This window comes from Caenorhabditis remanei, chromosome IV (genome assembly GCF_010183535.1).
Source record: "Caenorhabditis remanei strain PX506 chromosome IV, whole genome shotgun sequence".
NCBI lineage: Eukaryota > Metazoa > Nematoda > Chromadorea > Rhabditida > Rhabditidae > Caenorhabditis > Caenorhabditis remanei.
The window spans coordinates 16,660,712-16,687,610 of record NC_071331.1 but is presented as its reverse complement, the minus strand read 5'-3'; the positions used below and the strand labels follow the sequence as shown (position 1 = coordinate 16,687,610).

Sequence of the window (26,899 nt, the reverse complement as noted above, 5' to 3'; positions counted from 1 at the left end):
TTTAAAAAGACTGACAAAAACTATATTACAAAATGGTGAGTCACAGATTATTTACTTATATTTACAACCGAGAAAATATCTTCAATTTGTCGGAGTTTCTCCAGCACGAACGGCAAGAGCTCCCAGCAAGAATGGGCAATTTTCATTGAATACATTGATTTGAGGGGTGAATTCTTTGAGTAATCTGAGTGCGAATTCGCAGAATGGAAAGATGTATAGTATACCGCCGGGAACTGTTACGACACCTGAAACGGAATGAGTTAGGAGAAATGTTTGAAAATTTCCTTTTTAACCTGCAGCTTCTTTATTTGTGAAGTAGTTCACTAATGGTTGAAGGTCTTCGAGTGCTTTTTTTCCTGTGATAACTCCGAGACTCAAATCTTTGGAATTGCATAAGGATAATTTATCGAATAACAGATTCTGTGATGAAAGACTCAGTCTGAAATAAATTGTGAAAATAATTGTAGAACTGGGACGAATCCAAACCTTTGCGTGATGAGTAATCTGAGGGGAGCATCATCTTCATCTCGGAGCAGCTTGACGACTAATCTTTCCGCTCCATAAACGCGATAAAATTTCACAGGATAATCAGTTTTCTTCAAAGCCATTTTTCCGCTCCAGGTCGCCGCATAGGTTGCATCAAGCTCTTCAAAATTACGAACGGTATCCTTCGGTGAACCTGGTGGGGTTCGAGGTCCATTTGCACCGACAGGTGACTTCGAAGCTCTACGCTTTCGCATGAATTGTTGTTTCTCGGGCAGCGCGGTCAAATCTTTAGCATAATCAACCATGATCAAGTTATCCTTGTTTTTTGAAATGGAAGCACCCTTGAGACCCTGACACGCTTTTTGAGAATCCTTAGTGTTCTCATAAACAACGTATGCATACGGTTCGTAATTGTTGTACTCGATGCTCTCCACAGTTCCGTACTTGCCGAAAGATTTTTGCAACATTTCTTTATCACACCAATCACCAAGCCCTCCAACAAAAAGTCTCCTAGACACCTGACTTTTCCCATAACCTATTTTCATTCGAGAACCACCATTTCTCAATGATCGTTCTTGTTCACCGGCTTTGGCATTGATTGCTTGATCAACCGTCTGAAAACAACTGAAATTAATTTTTTCTAAAGAATATATTCACCTGGAACATGACGAAAGCATACGCAGCGTCGGTGTTTATAGGTGTCTTGATATCAACTTCTTCAACTTTTCCATAATCTTCAAAAATCTTTCGTATTTCACGTTCTTTCACATCAGAGGGCATATTTCCGACAAAAAGAGTTCTTGTAGCTTCATCATCATCGTTTTTGAGTCGCCATGTTGACGGTTCTTTTGTTGGGCGATTCCTATTCCCTCCACTACTACCGACGTCTTTCTTAACATCATGAATAGCACGATTAAATCGGTCTGGTATATACTTTCCCTCTTGATCTCTGAGTATACCAGCGGGATCACACTGCACATGTTTACCAAGAACAGCTTTTAATCGATCCATCATGGTATATCTCACTTTACGTGCGCAGTCATTACGTTCAAAATTAACGTATGCTAACCGTTCATCTTCATCCGGATTCTTCACAACTTTTATCTGGAAAAAACTTGTTAAAAATAGATAAATGAAAAAGTCAGTATGAGAATTACCTCGAAAGGGGCGAATTTCTTCAATTCAGAAGTCAAAAACTTTTTGATCTCGTCACGTTCCATTCTATCATCGAATCCAGAAATGCGAAGGTTCATATAAACTTCTGGAGAATGACTTCCGAATCTCTCTCTGTACAAAATTTTTTGATTATAAAGTATAAATAACAGGTCTTAATAAATAATGTACCTATAATAACTGGAAAGTCCGTTGCAATTCGGCCTGTATGCCGATCTTCCGCGTTCTTCTTGCATTTCGTGCTGAAGGAATATAGATGAGAGTCGGAAGAACAGATAGAAATAGAGAAAATCTGCATTTTGTGAATGTTGAGAATAAAAGTGGTAATCTGACAGAAAGTGAATTCAGTACAATTACAGTGACAACTGGAAAAGTAGAAGGAGTACTAGAAATGGACTAAACAGTGAATGAAAAGCGGAATAGAACAGACAGCACAATATTATGATTTTCAATAATTATTGAGTTGAAAATATGTAAGAACCTGAAAGAGATTAAGTAGTTCTGGAGAGTTACGTTCTCTCGACAAAACCAATCAATTTTTTTCCACCTTTCTTCTGCATTCAGACGTGGCGTGTTGCGTCCGCAGTGTTTGCACACTTTCAAAATTGACCGTAGCCGTATTATAAATTTCTTTGGACGGCACATTGAATGAATGATCTTCTGATGAACTCATCGAAGTTGAAGTTGGATTTAATTATAATGTGGTTTTTTCTTTTAAAACGTTTGTTCGTCTTCTCTTACTTAAAGCTCCAAAATTGTTTCTGTCCTGATTAATTACAAATATCGCTCATAAACGACGCTCCGCTATTACTATTGCACTCTTTTTATTTCGAACAATCGCTCGAGAAAGGGCGTTTCAAGCCTATCAACTGTTTAAAATAAGATATTTCTTTGGTTCCAATGTGAATTCCTATAAAGTTTTGGCTGATAGTTTCTTAAAATATGTTATTCATCTTATTTCATAGAAACATTCAAAGTGACAACGTAATAACCGATTTTTCTTTTTCAATGCTCAAATGCTGAATCGATAATTTTTAAAATCCAGTTTTTCAGGATGGTTGCCGCTTCCGCCACTCGTAACATGCTCCATCAATATGGCCGTCGTGCCATCGGTGTTTCCTTGTTGGCCGCCGTCGGATCAACTGCCGCCTTCTTCTTCGGATACGTGCAGCCAAGACACGAGGCATACGAACGTTTCTTTGCGTAAGTGTTTTCTTTAAAATAATGGATAGGAAACTGCAATAAGCTGGAAAATAGATCAAAAATGATAGTATCGAAAAATAAATTAAAAAGTCAAGTGCTGGTTGCAATGCTTGTAATTATTTCCAAGATTTATACAAAAAAAGCAGATGAATTTTGTGATATTTGAAATTTTTATAGTTTAAAATAGAGAGATAATCAGTTTTTTGTATTTAAAGAAATAGTCATTGAATTTGCAATGAAAATTTTTTCATTTTTCAGCAACTACGATCCATACACCAGAATGAAGGAGATCTGTGCCGCCAACAAGGGATACATGCACACCTGCCCACAAGAGTTGGCCAAGCTCTACGAGGAGAAGGGCAAGACTGTCGCCGACTTGTAGATGATATCGACTTTATTTCATGTAATATTGTAGTTGGATTCCCTCTCAATGTTGCGATATTCTTTCATAGCTTCTTTTTCTTCATCGAATAAAGATGTTCGTACCCCCGTTGAAGAATTGTATTACATAAATCAGAAAGAGGTGTTTTCTACCAACATAACATTTCTAAGTGTTAGTGTTTCTCTGAACTTCCCCTTGGTAACAACTACTACACGAACAAAAGAACCACGCTCGTTTAGTAGGTGGGCGTGCGAGAGGAGGCACAACTCTAATTGGTTCGTGTGTCGACCGCCCCAGTAGCCTCTAAGCCGATTTCTGTCGTCCGAATCCATTCATTTTTGTTGCAGAATACTACAACAGCTACTGCAATGTCTCTTCTCGAGATTGTATCGGTCTGTTCACTATTGCTAATTGCCTCTTGAATCATCATCGTCTTTGCGGGTGGCGACCTCCAAACTCTCACCGTTTCGTTTCTCTTCGACCACTTCGCTCTGTAAAAGTTATCAAACAAAATATGTAACTGTCAGCGTGCACGCATCGAAAAAATGATAACTTCTCTTTCTCTCCCTGAAAGTAAATACTATTGATCAAATTCTCTGAATGACCTCTATCGCATTGAGGTCCGCGGGGAACGTTCACCCTCTCTCTCTCTCTAGGTTGAGTACCGGTAAACGGTGGTGTCATTATTTCAATCAATATTCGAGAGTGCGCAGAGAAGACGTTAGTTATTCAAAGCTCTTCTTCAATAACAAACCAACTTCTTTCTCTCCGATTTCCACCTGAACCAAGTATATAATTATGAAATTTGGAATTCTCTGAGGGCCTTGGCTTGAGAATTTTTCTTTCTTTTTACTACTAAATTGTACTTACTTTGGAATATGCACGTTTTCAAAACTCTTTTTTCTTTTTTAGAGTCATAAAAAATGTTTTCTTAAAAGATCAAATCAAATAACAAAGTGAGTGTATATAAAAAGAAATATTAAAAGAAAAAGATTTATAATTAATAAATTCAATAATCAGTGTTTTGGAAAAGAATAAGAAGAATATTTGAAAATTGTTACAAAAGAGTCCAGTTTCGTTTTTGCCTTCCTACAAATCACTGTTGTGTAAAGTTAAATTACCTAATTGAACAAGTTCTTCTCAAAAGTGGATCATTATGTTTTTCGGGACCAAAACACAGTCATGACCTTATTTCCTATAAGAATACGGTCTCTGATTGCTGAGAAAACAGGCCACTTGGTCGAAAACCCATCATACAATCTCCTATTTCCTCTATTCATTTCGACACCTTTTCAATTCAATTCATTTCTTCTTATTTGCTGGGACATGACATCAGAAGAAAGTATGAAACAATACTTTCTTATCACCATTTCAAACTCTCGAGTGAACACCGGAAACTTTTCCAATATTTGATCATAGTTGTTGAATTGGGATATTTTCTCTACTGCACTGCTTCCTCATCTCTTTTTCTTCTTTTCTATTTTTAGCTCTTTCTCAAAATATTTATATATTTAATTCAATTGCTTACTTTTGTTGAGAGCATGCTTCATGGGCTATTACTGTACCTATCTCCAGCTATTTTCCATTGTGATTCTCATTCTTTAAGGTTTATTATTGAAAATTACATGCTACGGTATTCTCTAATTCTCTGAAAATAAGGCTACCATAATTTTCCCTCAACTAGTCCATATCCAAAAGAAAAACATATTTTTCTTTTCATGAAAAGTCAACCATTATTTCTGTTTACCTTGTCCAACAATTTAATGATGAAGTTATTCTATTTGAATGGTTGTTCAACCCGAACATTCAATTCAAAATTCTTTCTTCTTTCTTCTTAAAACTTTCATTTTGATGAAATGCTAGAGATTGAGAGACGCAGATGCTTGTGCACGAGCAAGGAAGAGAATGGAACGAGCAGCAGATGGGCGAGTTATGTCAAGTTCATTGTTTACACATTCACAGAAGCACGTTGTTCTTTCTCATTCTCTCTCTCTTTATCTCTCTCATTTTAAGTCATTGTTTTCCAATTTCAAATGTTGTTTGTTCATCGTATTTTAGAAGACGTCCTGATAAACAAGGAACCTTTTTATAACCGTTCTGACGTCGTCTTCCATCCGAAGCGGACTAGTTTTTTGACAATTTTTCCGTCTTTGGGATTCTTTATTTATCGCCCCCCACATCAGTAGAGTCCCCCACGTTGAAATTTACCTAGGAAGAGCCCCCCACCCAGTACAAAACAGGTGGGGGCTTTTTCCTCACGGCGGGGGGCTCTACTTCTATTTTGGTGTGAAACAATGACCCCCCACCAGTACAAAGTGGGGGACGATTGTTCAAGAACCTGGTATTCATGACTTATCGCCCCCACCCCCCTAGAGCCCCCCACCGAAGGTGAAGTTGTAATTCTTACTTTTTATCTTTAGCTGTAATCATTTATTGATAGCCCCCCACCATTGAACATCGGTCCCCCACCTATGGATTATTAGACCCCCATCATTGAATATCAGTCCCCCATTAATGACTTTAAAACCCCCACTGTTTAACAATAGACCCCCATCATAGAACATCAGGCCCCCACTATTGAACCCCACACTATGAATGAAACAAATGGAAGCACGTTTTCAGACTATAAGCTTGAACATCAGAAATATAAATTATGCCGAAAGTGTCTTTCCGGGTCTTTTTTCCTAAGCCTGAAGATTCGGGTATAGTTGAATTATGTTGGACTAAATGGTTCAGGAGTATAAGCAAAAAAAGAGAAAAGGGAGGGGGGGGGGGGGGGGCTAATGTTCAATGGGTGGGGGGTCAATAATCAATCAGGTGGGGGGCTTTTCCCAGGTCCTTTTTGGGGGGTCATTCTTCAATATAGGGGGGGACGAAAAGTAAATATACCCCCGTCTTTTCGCCGTCAGTGTCTCTCTCACGTTTTCAGTGCTGATCGAGTCAGAGCACCACTCTCTTTTCTCTCTGGCACTCACTCCGTTGCTCGCACACTCAAACACGCATACGTATACAAATCTCCTTATATTTTGTTGCATGCTCCATCTCTCTCTCTCTCTCTCTTTTTCTTTTTTCTTCTCACCCGCCTTCTTTTCTTCTTCCTCTCCGTTCGATGCACTTTATCCAATTTTTATCTCATTTCAATCTTTTTTCTGCAGATTATTCAATGAATTAAATAAAGTCAGAAGCAATGCGAATAGGGCACTCTGTGTTCTTTCTCTTCTTCTTCTATGTTGGTGAGTCACTACCTACTTTAATAATTTATTCATTTACTTCCCGTTTCAGGAGTATTTTCATTTGATGAAGATATAGAGACACGGACAAATCTTTTCATTCAACAGCGGTTGATTCCAGCCTTGAAAGAAGCTCACAGTGAGTCGTTTTATTTTTTTTCTAAAAAATGGATAAAATCAATAAATACAAACTTTTATTTTTGATTGGAAATCAACAAATATTACAATTTGGAAACGAAATTCAATATCATCTTCCTTTGAATTCTTATAGTCATGATATAAAAATTTCCCCATCCTCTGGGATGATATTCGTATCGTATCACCTGAGAAGATAATGACCAAAACTACCGTAACCCACTCAACAACAATCATCCCCAAGAGAATATTTAGTTGTTTTTTGTTATCGTTCTAGCCGAATTTCAATGATAATAGTTTGGTAAACGAGTTATAATCATAAAATCAGAAGATTGATCCTGAAACGATAAAGTTCACAACAAATGACTTCATCAGTCATCTTTCTTTCTTGATTGAGAATTTCTTATTTCTCCAAAATGAGCATTGCTTTTTTGTGAGAAAATAACTGAAATCATCACACCAAAAAGTCAAAGGTTTTAAGCACTTCCGTGTTTCTAATCTATAAAATATGATTTTCGAATTTTGTGTCAATCAGAAAAAAACCAACTTCTGAATATCCCTTAAGAAAATGTTTAATCCGCGGATCATTATATCATTATCTGAATTCTATCTAAATCTTTTGATCTTTAGTGCTGGCCCCTATTTATCCGTGTTTATTAAATTAATCTGCAAAATCCAATCCTTTGCCGACGTGACTTCTTGGAGAAAAAGTATTGTAATTGAGTTTAAAAATATACATTTTAATACTCTAGTTATAATGTACTAAAACCACGTTTTAGAGCTTTCTGATCACGCCTTTTCCAATTTATTTTAGTCTCAAGAGGGACTTATTCGTAGAAAGGTGCTCAATGAGAAGAGTGCTCACATGTCTAGATACGAATTGACAGAAGATGACGTTTTGTCGTCATGGAAATCGTCAAAAACATCCAAGGATTTTGAATTTATTTCAGTTACACACGTCAACTTCACTCGACTTCGTCTATGTCACTGCTCGACAGAAGATGGATGTAACTCGAGAACAACTGGATGGGTACCAAGTCTTACATCCAATGTCACGGAAAAAATATTTTATAAAGTGGGAAATAAAAGTATTGAATTAGAAGTTACGAAGGATTATTACAGAACACCTGTTACACGGATGGACACTGCTATCAGAATGCACGACCAAGCCCAGAACTTTCTCATTTCGGATGCATGGATTCAAAATCATTGACGGACGACAACGATTTTCATGACACCGCCGCAAAAGTTTGTTCCAATACAACTTACGGCAGTCTCACAAGTTATTGGGTTTGCTGCAACAGTGCAAACTTTTGTGCCAATGAAACAGTCATCACTCTGGTTAGTTCCACAGATTTTACGGTTTTCACAATTGCGCTCCACCGAAATCCTTTGGTATATTCATATTTTTAATTGAGTCTCACCATAGAGCGCAGTTGCAAAAACCATTTCGTGTAACAAGTTGCTTTATCTGAATTCAATTTACTTCAGCCACCTCTTCCACAAACTGTTCCGTATTGGGGATGGACTCTTATCACACTTGGAGTTCTTATCTTCATTTTTGGATTGTGTTATCAAATTCGAAAACCTTGGGAAGAGCAATGCATATGTTTTCTGAGATCCAAAATCAGTTCGCTTCAAACACCACGAGACTTGGAAAGGAACAAAAGCAATGCTAACAATATGTCAACACCATCAGAAAGTCAAACATATGATCAAAACCACACGATGAGCACGACTCTGGACCGTGATAAGACTGCTTGTCTAGATGGACTGCCTCCAGGGACAAGAAGTATGCTACTGGTTCTGGAGGAATCCGACAGTGGATCTGGTTTTGGATCGACAAAACTTCACGTAGCAACGATTTCGAAACAGATTCGACTGGGATCTAAAATCGGAGCAGGACGTTTCGGAACTGTGTCTCGTGGAACTTTCAAAGGAGAAGCTGTCGCTGTAAAAATCTTCAGAGATGCTGATCTACTTTCCTTTGACAACGAAAGAGAGATATTCGAGACAAGAATGTTAAGACACCCACAAATTCTTCGTTTTATTGGAAGTGATCGAGTTGACAAAGGACTGTTACATGAATTATGGATAGTGACAGAGTATCATCCACTTGGATCTCTTCATGATTTTCTACTGGAGAATGTCATAACTATCGATATTTTTAATAGTTTAATCACTTCTGCTGCTAAGGGTCTCGCATTTCTTCATGACGGTTACGATGGAACCACCAGTACGTTTTGACTGTCATTTTTTAATGATAACTTTAAATTTCAGATTCATGCAAACCACAATTTGTTCACAGAGACGTGAAAAGTCGGAATATTATGGTTAAAGAAGATTTAACATGTGCAATTGGAGATCTCGGGTTAGCAATTGTAAAACCGCCTGGAGGAACTATTCCGCAACACATTGCAGAGAAATACAAATGTGGAACTGTTGTGAGTTGATTTTCAACAGTAGGAGTCGAATTTCAATAGTTAAGAAATCATGAAAATCCCTGAAACATCAATTTTCAGAGATATCTCGCTCCGGAAATCTTGAACAGCACAATGTCGTCATATGAGTTTGAAAGCTATCAGAGGGCTGATGTTTACTCATTTTCATTAGTAATGTGGGAGACATTATGTAGAGTTGAAGAGGGCGAAGTGAAGGCAAGATCTGCCGAAACAGTGATACCATATATTGAATGGACTGTAAGAGATCCAACTGATGAACAAATGACTGATGTTGTTTGCACAAGGAACTTGAGACCACCGGAAAATCCGCAATGGGACGGGAATAAGGTAATTATGAGGAGAGAAGTTTTGAGTTGCTCATTTCTTATTTTCAGAAGATCCAATACGTAACTGAAATAATTCAATCTTGTTGGAGTGCAAATCCAACTGCCCGATACACGGCGTTTCAGTTGAAGACACGATTGGATTATAAAATTTCTGAAGAAGAAGAAGAAGACAACAAAGAACAACTACAACAACAAGAACAACTGGTACAAGTACAAGATGACTATGAAGATGAAGATGAAGATGAAGAAGTTGATGCAGAAGTGGACGCTCAATTCGATCCAAATAAACGCCTGCCTGGGCCCCGAAGGTTCTCGATGGCCGGTATCAAACAATTACAGAAACGGATATTCGGTGCTCAGTCGAGAGATATTGAAATGGTTCCATTGGCAGGTATGGCTTCTCGAGGAAATGCTAAAGTCCATGATCAAGGTAAACGAGTTGTTGTTTATGGCGGGTTGAGGTGTGCGTCGGATTCATAGTTGTAGAATTGTTGTGAAGTGTTTGAAACCTTCTAGAATACATAAATAAATGTAATTTTTCAGAACAATTAGAAACAAAAAACGGGACGAGGACTATTGAAAACACAAAAGATCCAAAAGATCCACTTCTTAGGAATCTTTGATTATTAATTTCAAATATAGGTGTTCAATTCTTCCAGATGTATATTTTCCTCACTTTCTCATATCAACAGATCTCAATATTTCTCACCTCAAAAGTTCTGTAAAATCAAACGCTCTCATCATTTTGATTATTCCATTCTTCTCAATTACCTCATTGTTCTTTCTAATCATCGTCATTCTTGTGATAGGTGTATAATGCATTCATTCATGCTTTATTACCCTGTTTGTTTTGAGTTTGTTCTGGTCATTTCATTCTTGTTTCTTGTTTTTATTTTCATTTTCAGCAATTGTAATTTAAAGTAACAGTTTAGGCCAAAGAAAACGATCTCTGTGAAAAATTCAAAATAAAAATTTAAGATTGAAAATACAAAAAAAGTAATAATGAAAGTGCACCAGGGATTTGAGCTTGGTTTGATTTTGTGATTTTTATTTCGGATGATCTGGAAACTCGAAATTTTAGAAATTTGAGATCATCAGAAACAAAAAGCACATAAATAAATGAAATTGAAAAAAATTATAAAAAATGGAAAGAAGAATGGGCGGAGTCACACGTGGAATTGAAGAAATATAAGGGTGTGCAAAAGAGATCGAAGCATAGAAAAGTGTAAAAGAAAAGTATAAAGCGAATCGAAACATCGGTGCCTATCGAAAAGAATTCAAATATCTTCAGTTTTTGATAGATGCCCTCTCTTCAGAAATGGGCTCACTTCTTGGTAATGTAGCCCGTTTTCGGCGCTCCCAGACGTCGTTCTTGCCCTGAAAATGACACGTTTTTCGAGGAAAGAAGGAAAGTTAGACACACACACTAAAACGTTTTTATCAAGTCAGTGAACACTCTGACTTCTTTTAAACGTTTTCTTTTCTCAGTTAATTGAAAATTATTCAAATTATTGTAACCTCTGCAGCTGAAGTTCTTACCCGTAATTTATTCGAACATTACTCTGGAATAGCGTTGATTAAAGCATCGATATCCTTTTTCAGATGTTAAACAAATTGTAAAATATATTAAACCATCTTCTTAATTTCATAATATCTTCCTGAACTTACATCCATTGGCTTCCATGAACAATAAGGAAGAGGTAAACCATCTGGACCAGTTGGACATGGTGCATCCAATCCGGGAATCCCTTGATCTCCTTTCTCTCCAGCAGGTCCGGGCCTTCCATCGATTCCAGGTTCCCCATCGTTTCCTGGTGGCCCTTGTGGTCCCTATAATTCATTTGGTTCAATCAGTTCCTAGTTATTCTTTAAATAATCCCACCATAGGCCCCGGATATCCCTTTGGTCCTTCGGGCCCTTGTTTTCCCTGTAATTGGTGTGTTCTTTAGAATTCACCAAACACCACACACAACACAATGGAATATCGAATGACAATATGATAGTGAAAATGGAAAAGACCAGGATGCCACTACATCTACATACCTGTTTTCCTTCTGTTCCATGAGAACCTCGAAGTCCCATTGGACCCGGTGGTCCAGGTAATCCGAGAGCTCCCGGTTGTCCTGGAAGTCCCGGAGGTCCCAAATCTCCTTTTTCTCCTGGTGGTCCTGGAAGTCCCGGTGGTCCACGAACGCCTGATTGGCTTCCTGTACTTTCTGCGGCTCCCTAAAACCATCATTTCTATTTAAATCAATCAAAAACGATGAACTTACAGGCTGTCCGGGGAGTCCTGGTGGTCCAATATCTCCCCGATCACCTCTGTCTCCAGAATGACCTGGAAGACCTTGCGGTCCACGTTCTCCTGGTGGTCCAACTGGTCCATGATGACCCTGAAAATATCAAAACTCATTTGATTTGCTTGTTTATTTTCAAACTCACTCTTGGTCCAGGAGGTCCCGGTGGCCCTGGGATCACATTCTTTCCACGTAATTCAGAAATATCTTCAATCAATAAAGGCATCAATTCTGTCTTCAATAACTTCTTAACATCCTCGTTAATTGTTCCATTTGGAGCAACCAGTGAAATTCCGTGTCGACCCTAATTAGATAGAGAAAGAATAGATAGAAAAGAACAAGTTAGAAGAATAAAAACATGCAAATGCACATGCTAATTCTATTAATTCACACTCACTCTCCGTCCTCGTTTTCCAGGAGTTCCTTCTGGTCCAGGTAATCCCATATCTCCTCGTAATCCCTGTTCTCCCTGAACAACTAGAAGGATTAGAAAAGCACACAACACGTCATTCAGGTCAGTTTTTCAGGCAATAGATGTATTCTTATGTATTCAAGACTCACCTTTTCTCCCTTCTCTCCTGGTCTTCCATCTCTTCCTGGAGGGCCTGGTGGTCCAACAAGAGCTTTTCCTCCATTTAAAAGATTTGCAGCTCCAGGAACTCCCGGTGGTCCCTTATCTCCTGTTTCACCTCGTTCTCCACGTTCACCTTTCTCGCCCTGAAAATCGAATCTAGAGTAATGCAGCAGATAAATTACATCATATTCTGTTCTAATTGGTTATGTATCAAAATACGACAGAAGTACAATATCCATACCGGTGGTCCTTGTGGTCCAATGATAGTTCTTCCTGGATCTCCAGGTGGACCTTGAGGTCCTTGTACTCCAATACATTGTGACACGTGGCACACTCCTGGTGGTCCCGGAGGTCCTGGCGGTCCTTGAGCTCCTGGAGAACTGACTGTGGAGACTGATTGACCTCTTGGATAGGTTGAAAGGAAAGCAGTGTCACCCTGAAACGTCACGAGAAACTAGTACAATCACTACGATGGGGAAGACAACAGTATTACATTCATAACGATGAAATTGAAGATTTACTGAAAAAACAACCAACCTTCTCTCCTCTTTCTCCCGGTGGTCCTCTTGCTCCTGGTATTCCATCTCTTCCAGGACTTCCAGTTTCTCCTTTCGGCCCGATTTTCGACTCTCCGTCGAATCCTGGCAGTCCTCTATCTCCTTTCAAACCATGTCTTCCATCTCTTCCAGCTGGACCAGGTGGTCCGGGGGGACCCGGTGGACCTGGTTGACCACTATTCATCGTTGAATGATGGCTGAGTTGACCAGCAGCTGATTGTTGTTGACCATGAACTCCGAATGGACCAGTCATGACTCCTCGATCACCTTTTGGACCTGGGAATCCTGGTGGACCAACTGGACCACGTTCTCCACGTTCTCCCTTTGATCCAGGTGTTCCCTGAAAATAAATTGAGATTGTTTCGAATCTGCTGGATACATTTTTGAAAAATAATACACTGAATCTAGATTTTAGAAGTTGAAGGAATAGTTCAAAAGTATCAAAATAGATTCAAATTATATAATTTCTCAGTGATTTGTAGACAACACAATAATGTCATGCAAATGCTAGGAATTGGAATAAAAAGCATACCGGGAGACCTCGCGGACCATCCAAACCGATCGGACCCTGAATTAGTTGCTATTTGTTTCTGGTGTGAAGAAGGCTAAATTGATGATGTGCAGGTGAGAGTGAGGGATAAAGAGATGTAGAGATAATTCGAGTAATTTCAGAAATTATTTCGGAAGAGAGTGCTTCTGATTCTCAATTTCTCTCTACATTAGAATGCAAAACAAAGGGAACAAAAAGTGAAACAAAGTAAGTGAAAGAAAAGAAAACACACCGGAAATCCAGGATAGCCACGAAGTCCTTTCGGGCCCTGAAATGTGATCGAAATGAGAAAACAGAAAGAAGTTTGAACTGAAATAATTGTGAAGTTTAGAGTCCTACCGAGAAGAATTGATATTTTCAGAAAACTAAAAAAGCTATACTACAAAAGACTACAAATATACTGTACCGCGGGTCCAGGTGGTCCAGGCATTCCACGTAATTGAATAGCTTGTCCATCAGGAGAATACAACATTCCAAATGCTCTCATTTTACGAGAAATCGATTCATCAAGATTCTGAAATTAATAAAACAATCACAACCACATTCACAAAAAGCTATAAAACAACATTTGAAAGTGGTACTCTTGGACGACGGTAATACGGAGCAGGTAGACCTGGAAGACCCTGAAAATCGAAAAATAGAAGTACAACACAACGACAATTGAAGAAAAATAACAATTTCTCTCGGTGGATTTGTGATTTAAGGCAACAATTTAATATCACCCACAGGCCATCCTGGTGATCCCCGTAGACCCTGAATTTATTGGTTTTTAACGATGCTTTTAATTCTACAAATTTCAGAAAATGATTCTGTCTTCGCCTCTTCATATGTCACTGTATTTTCCTTGAATTTCACGTGTTTTCACGTGGACGTGTTTTTTTGTTGATAATTGGTCTCTTTGTATTGAATTATATGTATAATTATTATATTTATACCAGTTCGGTTTTGCCCGCTGGCTCAGTTTCTCTTCTCTTTCCAAAACCGTTGCGGACATCGCCTCAGACAACGCCCAATTGTCTTTTATATATAAGAATGATAGTTCTTCTCTAATACTTTCTCTCTCGAAATTTTCAAGACTTGGTTTTCGGCACTGCTCACATTGATTATCAATAGAGCGTGGTTGCTTCCAACAAGCCCGCCAAAATTTATTTTCAAAAACTTTGACTGTTTGTCGGCCGAAAAAAGTTTCTGAACATTATTCGAAAGAATTTTCCACGCAACAAAATCAAATATTTTTCAAAACGTCAACTCACTGGTGGTCCAACTGGTCCTCGTTCCCCTGGTGGTCCTGAAATAAAACTGTTTTTTGGTGTTCCTCTTTTTTATCATAACACTTTCCTCCCGTCCGAAACCAATATTTTCTGTATGCGCTCTCTTCTTCCCACACACACGCTGCACCCTCCCTTTTCCCTCAAGAAAACCACACATATACTTTGAACATAGACACTCTTTTTCTCTCTTCCTCCATTTGACTAGTATAGACACACATTTCTCCTCTTCCTTCGTGGCCGTGTGGCCTAATGGATAAGGCGTCGGTCTCCTAAACCGAAGACTGCAGGTTCGAGTCCTGCCTCGGTCGAAATCTTTTGCATTTTTGATGTGTTGTAAGAATAGGCGAGAGAAGTCGGAAGAACTACACCGGGGGGAGCATCATGGCAAATTGGCGAGAGCACTACTCCGCCTCGCCGAAATCACTTCATCAATCACGAGAGTTGGATTAGATTCGAAATCTTTTAGAACAATCAAAGTGCTAGTGATATAGGTGGAGAAATGTGCCGAACTGATGGCTACAATTAGATTACGTCAGTCGAGAGTTTATGCGATGATATAGAAGTCTTTTGGGAGTAGGAAACGCATTGCAAAACAAATAGAATTTCAACAAAAATTCCTCTTGGAATCAGTATTGGATCGTCACGGTTTTCGCAACTTTGCTCCATAGAATTAGAAAGAACACAGGCTGAAATAATGTTCCAAAGATGGTTTCGGTGGAGCTCGATTATATATATACGTTCCCACGCCGAAAAGTATGACATCGAGATCATCTCTAATGACTAGTGCCTAGCTGTATAGTTCTATAAACTATAGGTTAGAGTGCTAGTTTTTCAATTCAAGCTAATTTTTCTCAAATCTAGCTTCCTTCCTTCGTATCAGAGTCTCACAGAGACTAGGATTTGCAACACTCGAATGTTTCACGGGATTTGATTGCATGTCAATTTCTGATGATCAATTTGTCACGTCTTTTCATCCGACCACAGACATCATGTTGTCATTGTTGTAACATATATTACATGTCCCCTAGCCATTTCCTCTCAAGCTCTCACATGAATAGCATCAACACATTATACTATCCAAATAAAGTTGGCGCAATTTACAGCCGACAGAAGGTGTGTCTCCTTCCTCCGAATCCCAATGGTTTACAGCTTTTCAAGTGGTTGTTAAAGAGTCTTACCTGCTGGACACATACACGAATTCCTCACTTTTCGACTCTTCACCACGTCATCTGAATTGTCATCTGAAGGAGTGGAATGAAGTTGTTCTTCCATCTGAAAGATATCAAGTGAATGTGTGTTGGTGTGTGCCGTAACTCTCATAATTTATGGGCTCCTCCTGTCAGGAGTCCCTTTTCTCTCTTTTCTTTCAAAGAGATAACACATTTTGAGTTATGTGTTTCTGTTTCTCATCCACATCTGCGGGAAGCCATCACACTGAATTCCCGTCAAACTACCCCTACCGTATAAGAAAGTTTCACACACATATCGTTCATCATAAACTCAATTTGCCATGTCACTGTCAAGGTTGTCTTATTCTACCCCGATTAAAACAATATTTTCTTTGGAAAGATAGCTTAAGACAGTCTCTTTTCAATACAAAATCCGTAATTGGATGGTACTGAACATATGTCCGAAGATGGTACCGATCGAAAGGGGACGGATCGTAACTGCCAATTACAATTGAAAGATGTGCGAAAATTATAGAGGGTCTACATATATGAACGGAATGGGTGACAACACACAAAACGATTTAGACACGTTCCGAAGATTTTGGATGCCCCCTAGATTGCCACGTGGATATGTCTACTTGACATTTTAGGTGAATGATGATGAGAAAGAAGGAAAAAGCGATGGCTAATGCAAACGAAAACAGCTGGTAGTAAGGGTACAGGTGGCCGTTCGTAGTGTTTGGAGTGGACGAAAGAGGGGAGAATATCATGTTTACAGAAGCAGGTGATTGCCTCGAAATTTATAAGCCGAGATCTCATTATAAAAACGATTCATTGGTGGCAGATTGTGTTGGAGGGAAAGGTTTTATTGGACATTTTTGATAGTTCAAATTCATGGCTGGACAATATTTTTAGAACTAGAAATATAAGTACCACTTGGTTAGAATCAAATTTTGAATAAAAAAGAATTTCAATCATTTTTCGAAAAGATTTCGGTGGAGCACGATAGTCGAATTCCAGCCACTCGAATAGCTCTACTGTTCAATAATTTTTCACAATACATATTTCAATAATATAGTTTTCTAATCCATTTGAGTGGACAGAAATTATTTGTTTTCAGGAGAAATCTATGATTTTTTCCAATTTTCATTAAATCATATAGTTACCACCCTCCTATTATTTGCATTGTTTCTCAATTAAGAGTGCTATCGGAACACTTGAGCACTCTCGACAGTAATACGATATGTTGAGTAAGGCGTGCCACCAAAAGAAGTAATCATTCATACCTGAACGGCAAGCTGATCGATGCGTCTCTCAAGCGTTGAGATTCGTGTTTGTTGTGCGGTGAAGACGATACAAACGAGAAGAAACATGAGCACATGAGGCACGGCAGTTATCACAAACTGCCGATCTATCCGTACACGTGGAGGTGATATCCACGGTTTTTGTGGTGGCCAACGGTCCGAAACGGTCGAATTGCCGTCTGAACCAACGACCACCACATTTCCGGATGGTGAAGGGGACGTCATTGATGTGTTGGAGCTACGTCGTCATGCGAAGTTTCTCTTTTCTGAAATAATTTAAAATTTCAGAGAAGAATAGAGAGTGAGAGCGAATAAGAGACGCAGACACATTAGAATCTGTTGCACACTTCTGTATACAAAGCGATGAGAAGTTGAGAGTGTATAGGCACACGCGCATCATTTTATGACTGTCTTCACTACTTTTTTTGGTGTACTTGATCGAAGCTATTTATCGAGGAATAGGAAAAAAGGAACGGCCGGAAAAGAAAGGATGCTTCACAACTTCACAACGACGACGATCAGATGAATAAAAAACGGAATGGCGTCGCGACTTATACGACTGACTCCCTGCTATTATAAGAAGGAATATAGAGAGAGGAAGACGGCGTATTTCCTTTTAAAAGTACACAAAAAGATAATAAATTGGTGGGAGGATGAAAAGGTTGGTTGGCGCCAGGAGAGAAGAAAAAACGACTGTCCAATTAAAATACTGTTGTTGCAAGAAGGGAAGACCAGAAGAAAAAAGAGGAAAACGGAGAAGACGGAGGTCGAATTGAGGGATCCATGTGGTATCAGAAGAGGTGGAAAGTTTATAGAAGAAGTACACCAAAACGTAATAAATGCGCGAAACGACCACGGAGGTCTCTAGTAGCCAATTACCCTCGAACCGATAACCTCTTTGGGTGATAAAGAGGAGAAGAAGAAGCCATTATCGGGCAGTTAATAGAGAGAGGGAAAATAGAATAAATAAAAAGGAAAAATGAGGAAAATGGAACGAGTAGAGAATCCGGATGGACCAGTTGATTAGAAGGGGGATGGTAAATGTAAATCAGACGAAAAGATCTTGATTACGTAATGGTTATCTGTCAGAGAGAATGGTTAATTGAGATGAAAAAGACATGGTCGGAAGCGTCCTCAGAGAGCCTTCATTCGATGCGCAATAATGATGTTATCCGAGTGGAAGAGTTTATGACAATGGGCACTGTCCTTCTTGTATCCAGAAGATGACGTTGAATATTCAGGAAAAGGGAATGTAAGATGATAAGAAGGAGAAAGAAAAAGGGAAAAATGAGAACAATAGGATTACAGACACCTCTCAACATGTTGTCAATTAGAGTGGACAACAGATGGACAAAGTGATATCGAATCAAAAAACGAGCCGGCTTTTCGTTTCTCTTTCTCTCATTCACATCAATTGGCTCCTCTGTTAGATATCATTCATTTGAAGAAGAGGAGAAAAGAGAAGAAGAAGAAGGCGGCACCCTCTTCTCCTCTTGGCACCGCCCACTTTTTCGACAAATAACAGAAAGACGAGCTGATGTGTCTACCAAAGGAATATGACAGGGAGAGGAGAAGGGGAAGGTAAATGACATGATTTGAGGAGGGAAGAGCATGATGGGATGGATGGTTTACTGGGATCAATTGGAGAATTGGGTCGAAAGGTCTTGATTTCAAATATTTTGAATTGAAATGAGTGGTTGAAATGCGGATTCGAAACTAGACAGAGGTAGGTTTCTGAATTTTGGATTTGGAAAAACAGAACTGTGAAAAATAATATATAGTTGAGGATCAGACAGCTTGCAGACTCACTTTATAACATCGTTCAGTGCAAAACCGAGTAAAAAGATGTATAAAAAAGTTAAATTTGTACATTACTATTAGTACGACAAAAAAAGAGTTTTCGCCAAGAAAAATACAAATTTCAGAAAAAAAATGCTAGATGACTAAAATGTTAGTACGACTTTAATTTGAAACTTCTCATTGAATTTTTGAGATTTTGTATTAGGGTTCAGAAAACTCCAAAACAAAGATTTAGAATATGGGCACACTGGGAAAATTTCCCAAATTGATACTTTATTCCTGACTTCGAATTGTCAGTCAGATTCAAAACTTTCAAAAAAATTTTGAAATTTCTGATTTTTGAAATTATCTGGAGCGAATGCACCATATCTTAATTTTCGTTGGTATTTTACTGGAACTCGCACTTTTGTATTTAAAAAAAATCTGATACGATTTTATCTGAGTAAACTCGGATGAATCATCTCAACTCATTTATCTTTTCCTCAACGCTGTAATAAATCAATGCACTTGAAGGTGATCTTTTCAAAAAAAAAAATCAAAACTTTGAGAATCCGAAAAAACTGAAAGTTTCAGAAGACATGAATTCAGAATATTGGAAGAGTATAAAAGTGTAAAAGGGCGAGAAGAAGCAGTGGTCGGTGCTAAGAAGAGGTTAGAAGTTGATTGAAGTTGACCGATGAGTCGAAATGAGATATGTTGTGACACCTCGTGTTGTGTCGGATATCTCTCAGTGTGACTCCTCTGGATCTAATATTTTGTCACCCCAATATTTCTTTTTCCATCTACTTCTCCATCTTCTTCTTCTTCCAGATATCAACGGGAGGTCCATTCTTCTTTCAAGTGTAACAAAGTGGTCCCTCACCGATGTTTTATGAGCTCAAAAACACATGTTCTTGACGAGAAACGTTCGAAAAAAGTGAAAAGAGAAGAGTGATGGACGATAGGAAAAGAATAACTCTGTGGAGGTCCATCTCCGGAAGAGTAAATGGGAACAAGATGCGAGAGATGAAGAGAATTCACACGATTCTACTTCCACATTCTATTTTATTTTACATTTTTGTGATCAAAGGGAAGAGAGATTTATTTGGAAAGAATTATGGACTAAGGACCGTTTACTCGAAGATTCATTGCTAGGTGACCTCAATGATAAGGATAAGATCTATTATGAAGATTAATGGGTTTATCAGATCAGCTATCAGTCTTCGACAGATAAAATAACAGTGCGGGTAATAGTTTTTAAACAGTTTTTAATAGAAAACTTTCAAATTTGAACACGTCAAATGATGTTACGGAATGTCGAGTTTCCGAGTGTTCAGATTTTATCAAAACATGAAACTCTTCTTTTTAAAATTCTCTACTCAAAATTGAGATTATGTCACAATCTTAGAACCGTAAAATGCAGTCTAACAGATCGTAAGTTCCAAGCAAATATTTGAAAAAAGACGAGCACATTTCTACTTGTACTGCTTCCATTTTCAGATGGAACAAACGGGAAATCGGAATTTCCATTCACACTTTTGGTACTTTGGTATCCAGAAACTGACAGAAACGGAGAGTAAATAATAATGAATGCTTTCATTTGGGTAACAATGACAAATGAGAGCATCCAGTGGAATGTCAACGGGGAAAAGAGATAATTGAGGTGTGTGAGGTGATGCAAAAACGGGATTATGTGTACGATATAATTTGGCTAATGTGGGAAACCATCTCAGTGCACAGTCCATCTCACGTAGAGACATTCTTTCAAAGGAGGAGGAAAGGACAATATTTGGATGGACGGACAGAGCATGTTACATAATGTAAAGTTCAAGGGTCCTTCCTCATTTTGGATAGATTGAGATAACAAAGTGACATTAGGATGACATGTGGAACCAACGGATATTTATCTTCCATTCCATTTTTTTTTCGGTGGTTTTCTGGAGATAAAAGAGTCTCGGATGAAGCACCTGTTGTCGGTCGATGTCAAAGTGGAATGGAAACTATGTTGAGTGAAAAATGAGAAGATTTAATTGATGAAAAATGGGAAAGAGTTCGCAAAACATACAAATCATTCGGGGAGTTTAGAGGATGATGGAAATGTTTAATAGGATCTTTTAGTGGCGAGAAATCATAAAGAGTACGAACTGATGATTCTTCGAGGAAACAAGTGTTTATAAAAAGATAAATATGAACGTGAAGGAGTCTAATGGAAGATGTTACATATGTTCAAAGTAAATAACTTTGAGAAATACGGAGTTACGGATTAATCGATAAGTTATGCTTCATACATAGTTTTTCATTTTTGTAGATGACAAATTTATTGTGTGATTCCTTGAGGGAGATATACAATACCGCTCAAAAGTGTATTAAGTTTTGCCGTTTTCAGTTGAAAATACCCAACTTTGAGAGTATCTCATAGTAAAACTAACTGTCCCATCAAGTAGATTTTTAATGGATCGTACAGATCAAAAGTAGAATTTTTGTAGTTGACAACTTTTCTGTACGGACACTTCCTAGAGAGTTATAGTAATTTTAAGTGGACAGTTCAAAAATCGCACGGAAATGGGTTAAATGGAGTTCTACTCTTGGTCTGTTTGATCCCATAAAAAGTTATTTTGTAAGACAGTTAGTTTTTACTAAACACACTCTCTGGGCATTTTCAACAGAAAAAGGCAAAACTTAATATACTTTTGAAATCTGAAACTACACTTTTTACAAAACATTTAGATATTTTGGACATCATGTAACTCCATAAGCACTGTCTGGTACTGTAGCTCTCATCTGGAAAACAACTAGACTACAATATTGATGTTTCATCTTTCCATAGAATCAAGCCTCAATTTTTTTCAATCTCTTCCAATTTTTGCAAAAAAGTTCTTCTACAAAGGAATGTTTAGATGTACCTCCTCCTCATCTTTCAACACGCAATCCTCCATTCCCATTGCTCTTTTTCTCTCTCATCCACTTGTACCATTCGGTTACATAACCGACAACGAATGGCGCAACATTTATTTCCCTTTTCGGTAACCACTTCAGAGAAAAAGAATGATGAGGAAAGACGGATCGACCCGAAGTTTTTTGGAGGTATTAGGGGGAAGGGACAATTCTTTTTTGTTCTTTGTTTTCAATTGTCTCATTAATCTGAGAGAAAATGAATTGAAATGTTGCGATTCGATTAATTTGAGAAAAAATGAATTGGGAAAGAAGTGGAATTTGGTAAGGTAGTTGTGAAAAAGTAAAATAAGATGGGAAAGAAGAAAAAGGAAAGGAAGGGGAAGAAGAAGCACCTCAAAATGTAAATGAAAGATATGCTCACTTCTTCTATTGTTCTTCTGTCAGCACTTGTGTCTCTTGAGTTGTCGAGAAACTACCAAAACTCAGTCAGACATGTATAATCAATGTATTGTTCACTTTCGAAACGTATACTTCTTTTGGAGTAATTACCTCAGACCGACGCAGCAAACCTCCGATGAGCATCTTTTGGAAAAAGAATAATAAATTGTGAAGGAATTCCAAAGAGTTCGCATTTCTATACGTTCGGTTTTAGTGCATCTCTGAGTTGTTAGATGCTGGTCAAACTATGGATTCTATGGAAAATTTCTATTGATGGGAATTTGGTGGAAATTCCTCTGAAATTTCGGTGTTGTCCAAGTCAGAACTTCCAAATCAGTATCGAATATAAATGAGATACTTTACAAATCACAACTGAAAATAAATAAAGAGAAATTCTGGAGACAGCATTCATAGTTTTGGAGTTTAGAAGCAGATGGTTTGAATCCGAGTCGACTCCGTAACGCTTTGCTGAACGTATTTTTTAACGTTTTGCAAAATTCAAATATATCTGAAATTTGTTTGGTAAATGTTTTAAAACCCAGTTTTCCTGTTTTTCTTGTGAGCGTATCTTCAGAACCAAAACCTTCCACTAATCACGGAATATTTGCGAAACATCACGGTTGCGAAAACTGAGAATTTCTTGATTTTTGGAAATAAAATCCAGTGAAACGTAAAATTTCAAAACTGTTTTATTTATTTTGCCGCGTGATAAACTGGAGCAGAAAAAATGGAATCAGAAAGAAAGATCCTCGAAAAAGGAAAACAAAACAGAAACAGTGTCAATGGAAACATGTTTTATTCTGAGTATATAAGGGATATGGATTTCAATCATTCCTCAACTAGCACCGACTAACTCGATCCACTCAAATCAACTGACCATCATCCTGCTTAATCGACATTCAATCATGTCCAGGAATAACGATCTCGTCTCAACTAACTCAACTTCATCAACTAGTCAATTGGAATCTCCTCCAAGAGGAGTTCAACAAAACTTCTACACAATTAATATCTCCTTCAACTACTCGACTCAACCAAGTGCTCCTGCTGCTCCTGAACAGAATCCGGAACAATTGCTTCCAGTGATCTCAAATCTGATTGGCCAGCAGATTGTATGTTTATTCATCAAAGAAAGTTTACAATTCAATTAATCTTATTTTCAGAGAGATCTCAAGAAGCAAGAACAACGACGAAAAAGAAGAAGTCGACGATCATCTTCTCGAACATCTCGACCATCAAAAGAAGATTTGTTCTCTTCTGAGAATGACTGCGAGCCGATGGAATCCACACAAAGAGATGTATCAATGGTAGATGACGTCACTCAAAAGTCGTCTGTTCCTCTGGAAAATTCAACGAAGAGAATGAGTAAAAAGAAGGCATCAAAGTACAGTAACGAGTACCAAGATCTTTCTGAAATTCAGAAGAAAGTCAAGTATCGTCTTGTACCTTCGAAGAATGTGAAAGCTGTTCCGGAAGACGAATTACCAAAGAAAAAATATAACAATGAACGGAAAAGAAGGGAATACGTTGTTCTCGGACGTCTGAATTCATTGGAAGTGGTATCGGAGAAGGATGAAGAGCAGAAGAAGGAAGATGCTAAACGGAGAAGCAGAGAATTGGCGAAGGAACTCTACTAACTTATACTAACCCAATGTTGAAATAAAATATATTAGTGATGATTAGAATTGTGTTTTTGATGATTAGTGAGCCCTGAAATTCGTAAACATATATTCCGCTGGCTTGAAAAGACTCAAGTTTATTTATAGAGTAATTACAGAACATTCAATTAAATCGGTGTCTGACAACGTTTTCCAGTGAATCCAAGATTACAAAGACATGTTAATTGATTAGTTGTTCCGAAGCACAATCCACGTCCATTACAATCACGAGCAGAGTCACAGACGGCTGAAATAGAATGAAAAGATTGATGATAATCTTAGAAAAAGGCCTTACTCTCTTCACAAGTCTTTCCTGAGAATCCCAATTGACATGCACAAATGAATGTTTTCTTTGTTCCAATGCATGTTCCACGGTGATTACAATCAACAGCTCCACAAGATTCTAAATTTGTTCTTGACAGTAATCCATTCTCTTCTTCTTCTCTTTCTCTTGCTGCTTCCTTCAGACTCTCGACTGCTTTATCGAGTTCTGCTTTCACTTCTTCATGAATATCATTCTCATCAACTTCCCTCTTTTTATCCAATTTCTCTTTTTCACCTGCTTCCGTATCTGAATAAAAAAAAATTATATGGATTGTTCCGTTGGCAAAAAAACTAGTTGGTTGACATTACAATTAAAAGGGAAAAGTTCAAAGGTACACAGAGTATAATTGTTGATTTAAAAGAGGAGATGGATTGAAAACAATACAAGATTTATGAGTTTTGATCTGTGAACATTTTGGAAAATATGGGTTACGGTATTTCTATGAGGTATGATTTTCAGCATTCGACAACAAAACTGGGAGAAGATTATTAGGTTTGAAAGCTTCTGAAAACAGAAAATCACCAAAATAAACCAGAAAAAAACCCTAGCAAAAATGCATGTTTCAACTGGAAAAACATCACGAACGACCGAAAAACTCACCAGAAACTTCTACTTCTCCAGAAATCGTCTTGTTTGCAACATCTTCGACTTCATCGTAAATCGCCATCTCTTCTTCCGCCCGAATCCACGTGGCAAACAATACAATAAGCACAAAACTGCATTGTTTCAGCAACATTTTTCTGAAAGTCTATTATGAAAAGAATCCAGAAAATACTAGTAATATACTCCGGTAGTTATAAGAAGTGGGAAAAGGAATCTAGGTTAATAGTTTCGAAAGAATTGAAAAGAAAAATGAGAGAATTGGTAGAGGTTAAAAAGTTGAAAGAGGTGAGAGTAGTGAGAAATAATGATTCCGGGAGTGAGGTTACGTAACAGTTTTGTGCCGGATTTCGGCCGGTTTTAAGGGTAAATTCTATTTGGGATTCGCAGTCAGTAAGCGTGTCGAAATTGGCGAGAATCTATGCTGAACAAAAAAACTAGATGATTATTATAGGAAGTCAAGAGAGGAAATATGGAAAAAATAAAGTGATGTATAGGGAAGTATTGGTCAGATATATATGTACTGTATTGTTGTTTTGTGGAGGTACTTGATAACTGGATGAAACGATTCTGAAGAACAACGGGAGACGTTCAGGTGGATTCAGATTCTTTGTTTGGTAAGGAAGTTCTTGGTTTAAGAGACAATGAGGCAGTTACATTGTTACTGTTGTAACATCTTTTCGACTGAAATGGGGAAAATAATAAATATTCGAATGGTTTTTAGCTTACCAGCCTCTTGGTAGTCGGAAGTTTTGTCTCTCAGCCTAACTCAGTCTTGTTTGGACCGAGTAGCTTGAAAATTTGGGGAAACGATTCAATCTTTTCAAAATTTGAAATAATTTGTTCTATTAACTCGTTCCCATGACAGTGACAGGGTAAACTCTCAGAACCCGGTTACTTGAATTCCTTCTCTCCAAACTTGCACCACAATCAATCATTCATTGAAACTAAAAGTTTCATGTCGGGTGAACTTATTCAATTGAGTGCTGGACAACAAGTACAAAGATGGAAAATCGAAAAGAAACTCGGTGAAGGGGGATTCGGTGCCGTGTATCGTGTCTTCGATTCATCTGGAAAATATGCGATGAAAGTTGAAGGAGCCAATGAGGAAATTCAAGTACTGAAACTGGAAGTTTCTGTGCTTACTGAGCTGTCAAAACGTGGAAATCGTCATTTTTGCCGTATTGAAGATAAGGGAAGATTCAAGAATTTCAATTATGTTGTGATGACTCTTGTTGGAAAATCATTGGAAGATTTGAGAAAGGCTGGGAATGGAGGTCATATGTCAATGGGTTGTTCAATTGGAATTGGTATTCAAGCATTGGAAGCACTCGAAGATTTACATGGAATTGGCTATTTACATCGAGATGTTAAACCAGGAAATTACACAATTGGACGACCGGAATTGAATGAAATTCGAAAAGTTTATATACTCGATTTTGGAATGTGTAGGAAGTTCACAGGAACAGATGTAAGGAACTGAAAAAAAGAAGGAATTCTGGATATTAAATTTTTAGGGAACCATCAGAAAGCCACGTCAAGCTGCAGGTTTTCGTGGAACTGTCAGATATGCTCCAATCAGTTGTCACATGCAAAAAGACTTGTGTCGGTGGGTTGCTCAAAGTTATCTCATTCCATAAAGAACCCTCTTTTTCAGAAGTGATGACCTGGAAACTTGGATGTATATGCAAGCGGAATTGTCTTACGGACGACTTCCATGGGCTCATATCAACGATATGGCTCAAGTTGGAAAGCAGAAACAAGCCATTCGAAAGAGTGTCGATAAGTTGTTCCCTTCACCTTGTCCACGTGAATTTCATGATATTTTTAATTATGTAAGCAGAATGAAATATTATGACAATCCTGATTATCAAATGATTTATGGGGTAAGTGGAATCCTAGAGTTGAATATCTCAATTTCTAATTTCAGAAAATGCGTCAATCGTTCTCTTCTACTGGATCAAGTGAACAGGCACCGTACGATTGGGAAGCTGGCGGTCCTGCATCTCATGTTCTTCGTTAATTTTTTTTTTGAAAATATCGTGTCACAATTCGATTTTTCAATTATAAATAAATTTGAAATCGAATTTT

The 26,899-nt window shown here is 38.0% G+C and overlaps 7 protein-coding genes across 7 annotated transcripts; 4 read left to right on the top strand and 3 right to left on the bottom strand.

Moving 5' to 3' along the window:
* Nucleotides 1-81: 81 nt before the first annotated feature.
* Nucleotides 82-1,895, bottom strand: GCK72_014660 (uncharacterized protein; the record flags this gene model as incomplete). The annotated part of the gene is made up of 6 exons (XM_003108090.2): nucleotides 82-245; nucleotides 294-439; nucleotides 487-1,100; nucleotides 1,144-1,590; nucleotides 1,644-1,773; nucleotides 1,831-1,895. 6 exons carry the CDS (start codon nucleotides 1,893-1,895, stop codon nucleotides 82-84), a joined length of 1,566 nt encoding a protein of 521 aa, XP_003108138.1.
* Nucleotides 1,896-2,713: 818 nt separating this feature from the next.
* On the top strand, nucleotides 2,714-3,244 carry GCK72_014659 (uncharacterized protein; the record flags this gene model as incomplete). Its single annotated transcript, XM_003108192.1, has 2 exons — nucleotides 2,714-2,862; nucleotides 3,121-3,244. The coding sequence occupies 2 exons, from the start codon at nucleotides 2,714-2,716 to the stop codon at nucleotides 3,242-3,244; spliced, it is 273 nt and encodes a 90-aa protein (XP_003108240.1).
* A 3,187-nt stretch (nucleotides 3,245-6,431) lies between these two features.
* Nucleotides 6,432-10,020, top strand: GCK72_014658 (uncharacterized protein; the record flags this gene model as incomplete). Its single annotated transcript, XM_003108250.2, has 9 exons — nucleotides 6,432-6,477; nucleotides 6,527-6,613; nucleotides 7,560-7,684; nucleotides 7,732-7,950; nucleotides 8,101-8,845; nucleotides 8,890-9,053; nucleotides 9,132-9,398; nucleotides 9,446-9,827; nucleotides 9,941-10,020. 9 exons carry the CDS (start codon nucleotides 6,432-6,434, stop codon nucleotides 10,018-10,020), a joined length of 2,115 nt encoding a protein of 704 aa, XP_003108298.2.
* A 664-nt stretch (nucleotides 10,021-10,684) lies between these two features.
* On the bottom strand, nucleotides 10,685-17,341 carry GCK72_014657 (uncharacterized protein; the record flags this gene model as incomplete). The annotated part of the gene is made up of 17 exons (XM_053730390.1): nucleotides 10,685-10,774; nucleotides 11,066-11,227; nucleotides 11,280-11,324; nucleotides 11,441-11,623; nucleotides 11,671-11,787; nucleotides 11,837-11,995; nucleotides 12,089-12,160; nucleotides 12,253-12,408; nucleotides 12,507-12,701; nucleotides 12,803-13,162; nucleotides 13,355-13,390; nucleotides 13,605-13,640; nucleotides 13,779-13,886; nucleotides 13,939-13,995; nucleotides 14,626-14,660; nucleotides 15,822-15,915; nucleotides 17,099-17,341. 17 exons carry the CDS (start codon nucleotides 17,339-17,341, stop codon nucleotides 10,685-10,687), a joined length of 2,148 nt encoding a protein of 715 aa, XP_053585162.1.
* Nucleotides 17,342-23,133: 5,792 nt separating this feature from the next.
* On the top strand, nucleotides 23,134-23,862 carry GCK72_014656 (uncharacterized protein; the record flags this gene model as incomplete). The annotated part of the gene is made up of 2 exons (XM_003108378.2): nucleotides 23,134-23,337; nucleotides 23,389-23,862. 2 exons carry the CDS (start codon nucleotides 23,134-23,136, stop codon nucleotides 23,860-23,862), a joined length of 678 nt encoding a protein of 225 aa, XP_003108426.2.
* A 149-nt stretch (nucleotides 23,863-24,011) lies between these two features.
* On the bottom strand, nucleotides 24,012-24,944 carry GCK72_014655 (uncharacterized protein; the record flags this gene model as incomplete). The annotated part of the gene is made up of 3 exons (XM_003108188.2): nucleotides 24,012-24,130; nucleotides 24,179-24,454; nucleotides 24,809-24,944. The coding sequence occupies 3 exons, from the start codon at nucleotides 24,942-24,944 to the stop codon at nucleotides 24,012-24,014; spliced, it is 531 nt and encodes a 176-aa protein (XP_003108236.2).
* Nucleotides 24,945-25,766: 822 nt separating this feature from the next.
* Nucleotides 25,767-26,831, top strand: GCK72_014654 (uncharacterized protein; the record flags this gene model as incomplete). The annotated part of the gene is made up of 4 exons (XM_003108051.2): nucleotides 25,767-26,279; nucleotides 26,326-26,417; nucleotides 26,466-26,694; nucleotides 26,739-26,831. 4 exons carry the CDS (start codon nucleotides 25,767-25,769, stop codon nucleotides 26,829-26,831), a joined length of 927 nt encoding a protein of 308 aa, XP_003108099.2.
* Between the last annotated feature and the right edge of the window lie 68 nt (nucleotides 26,832-26,899).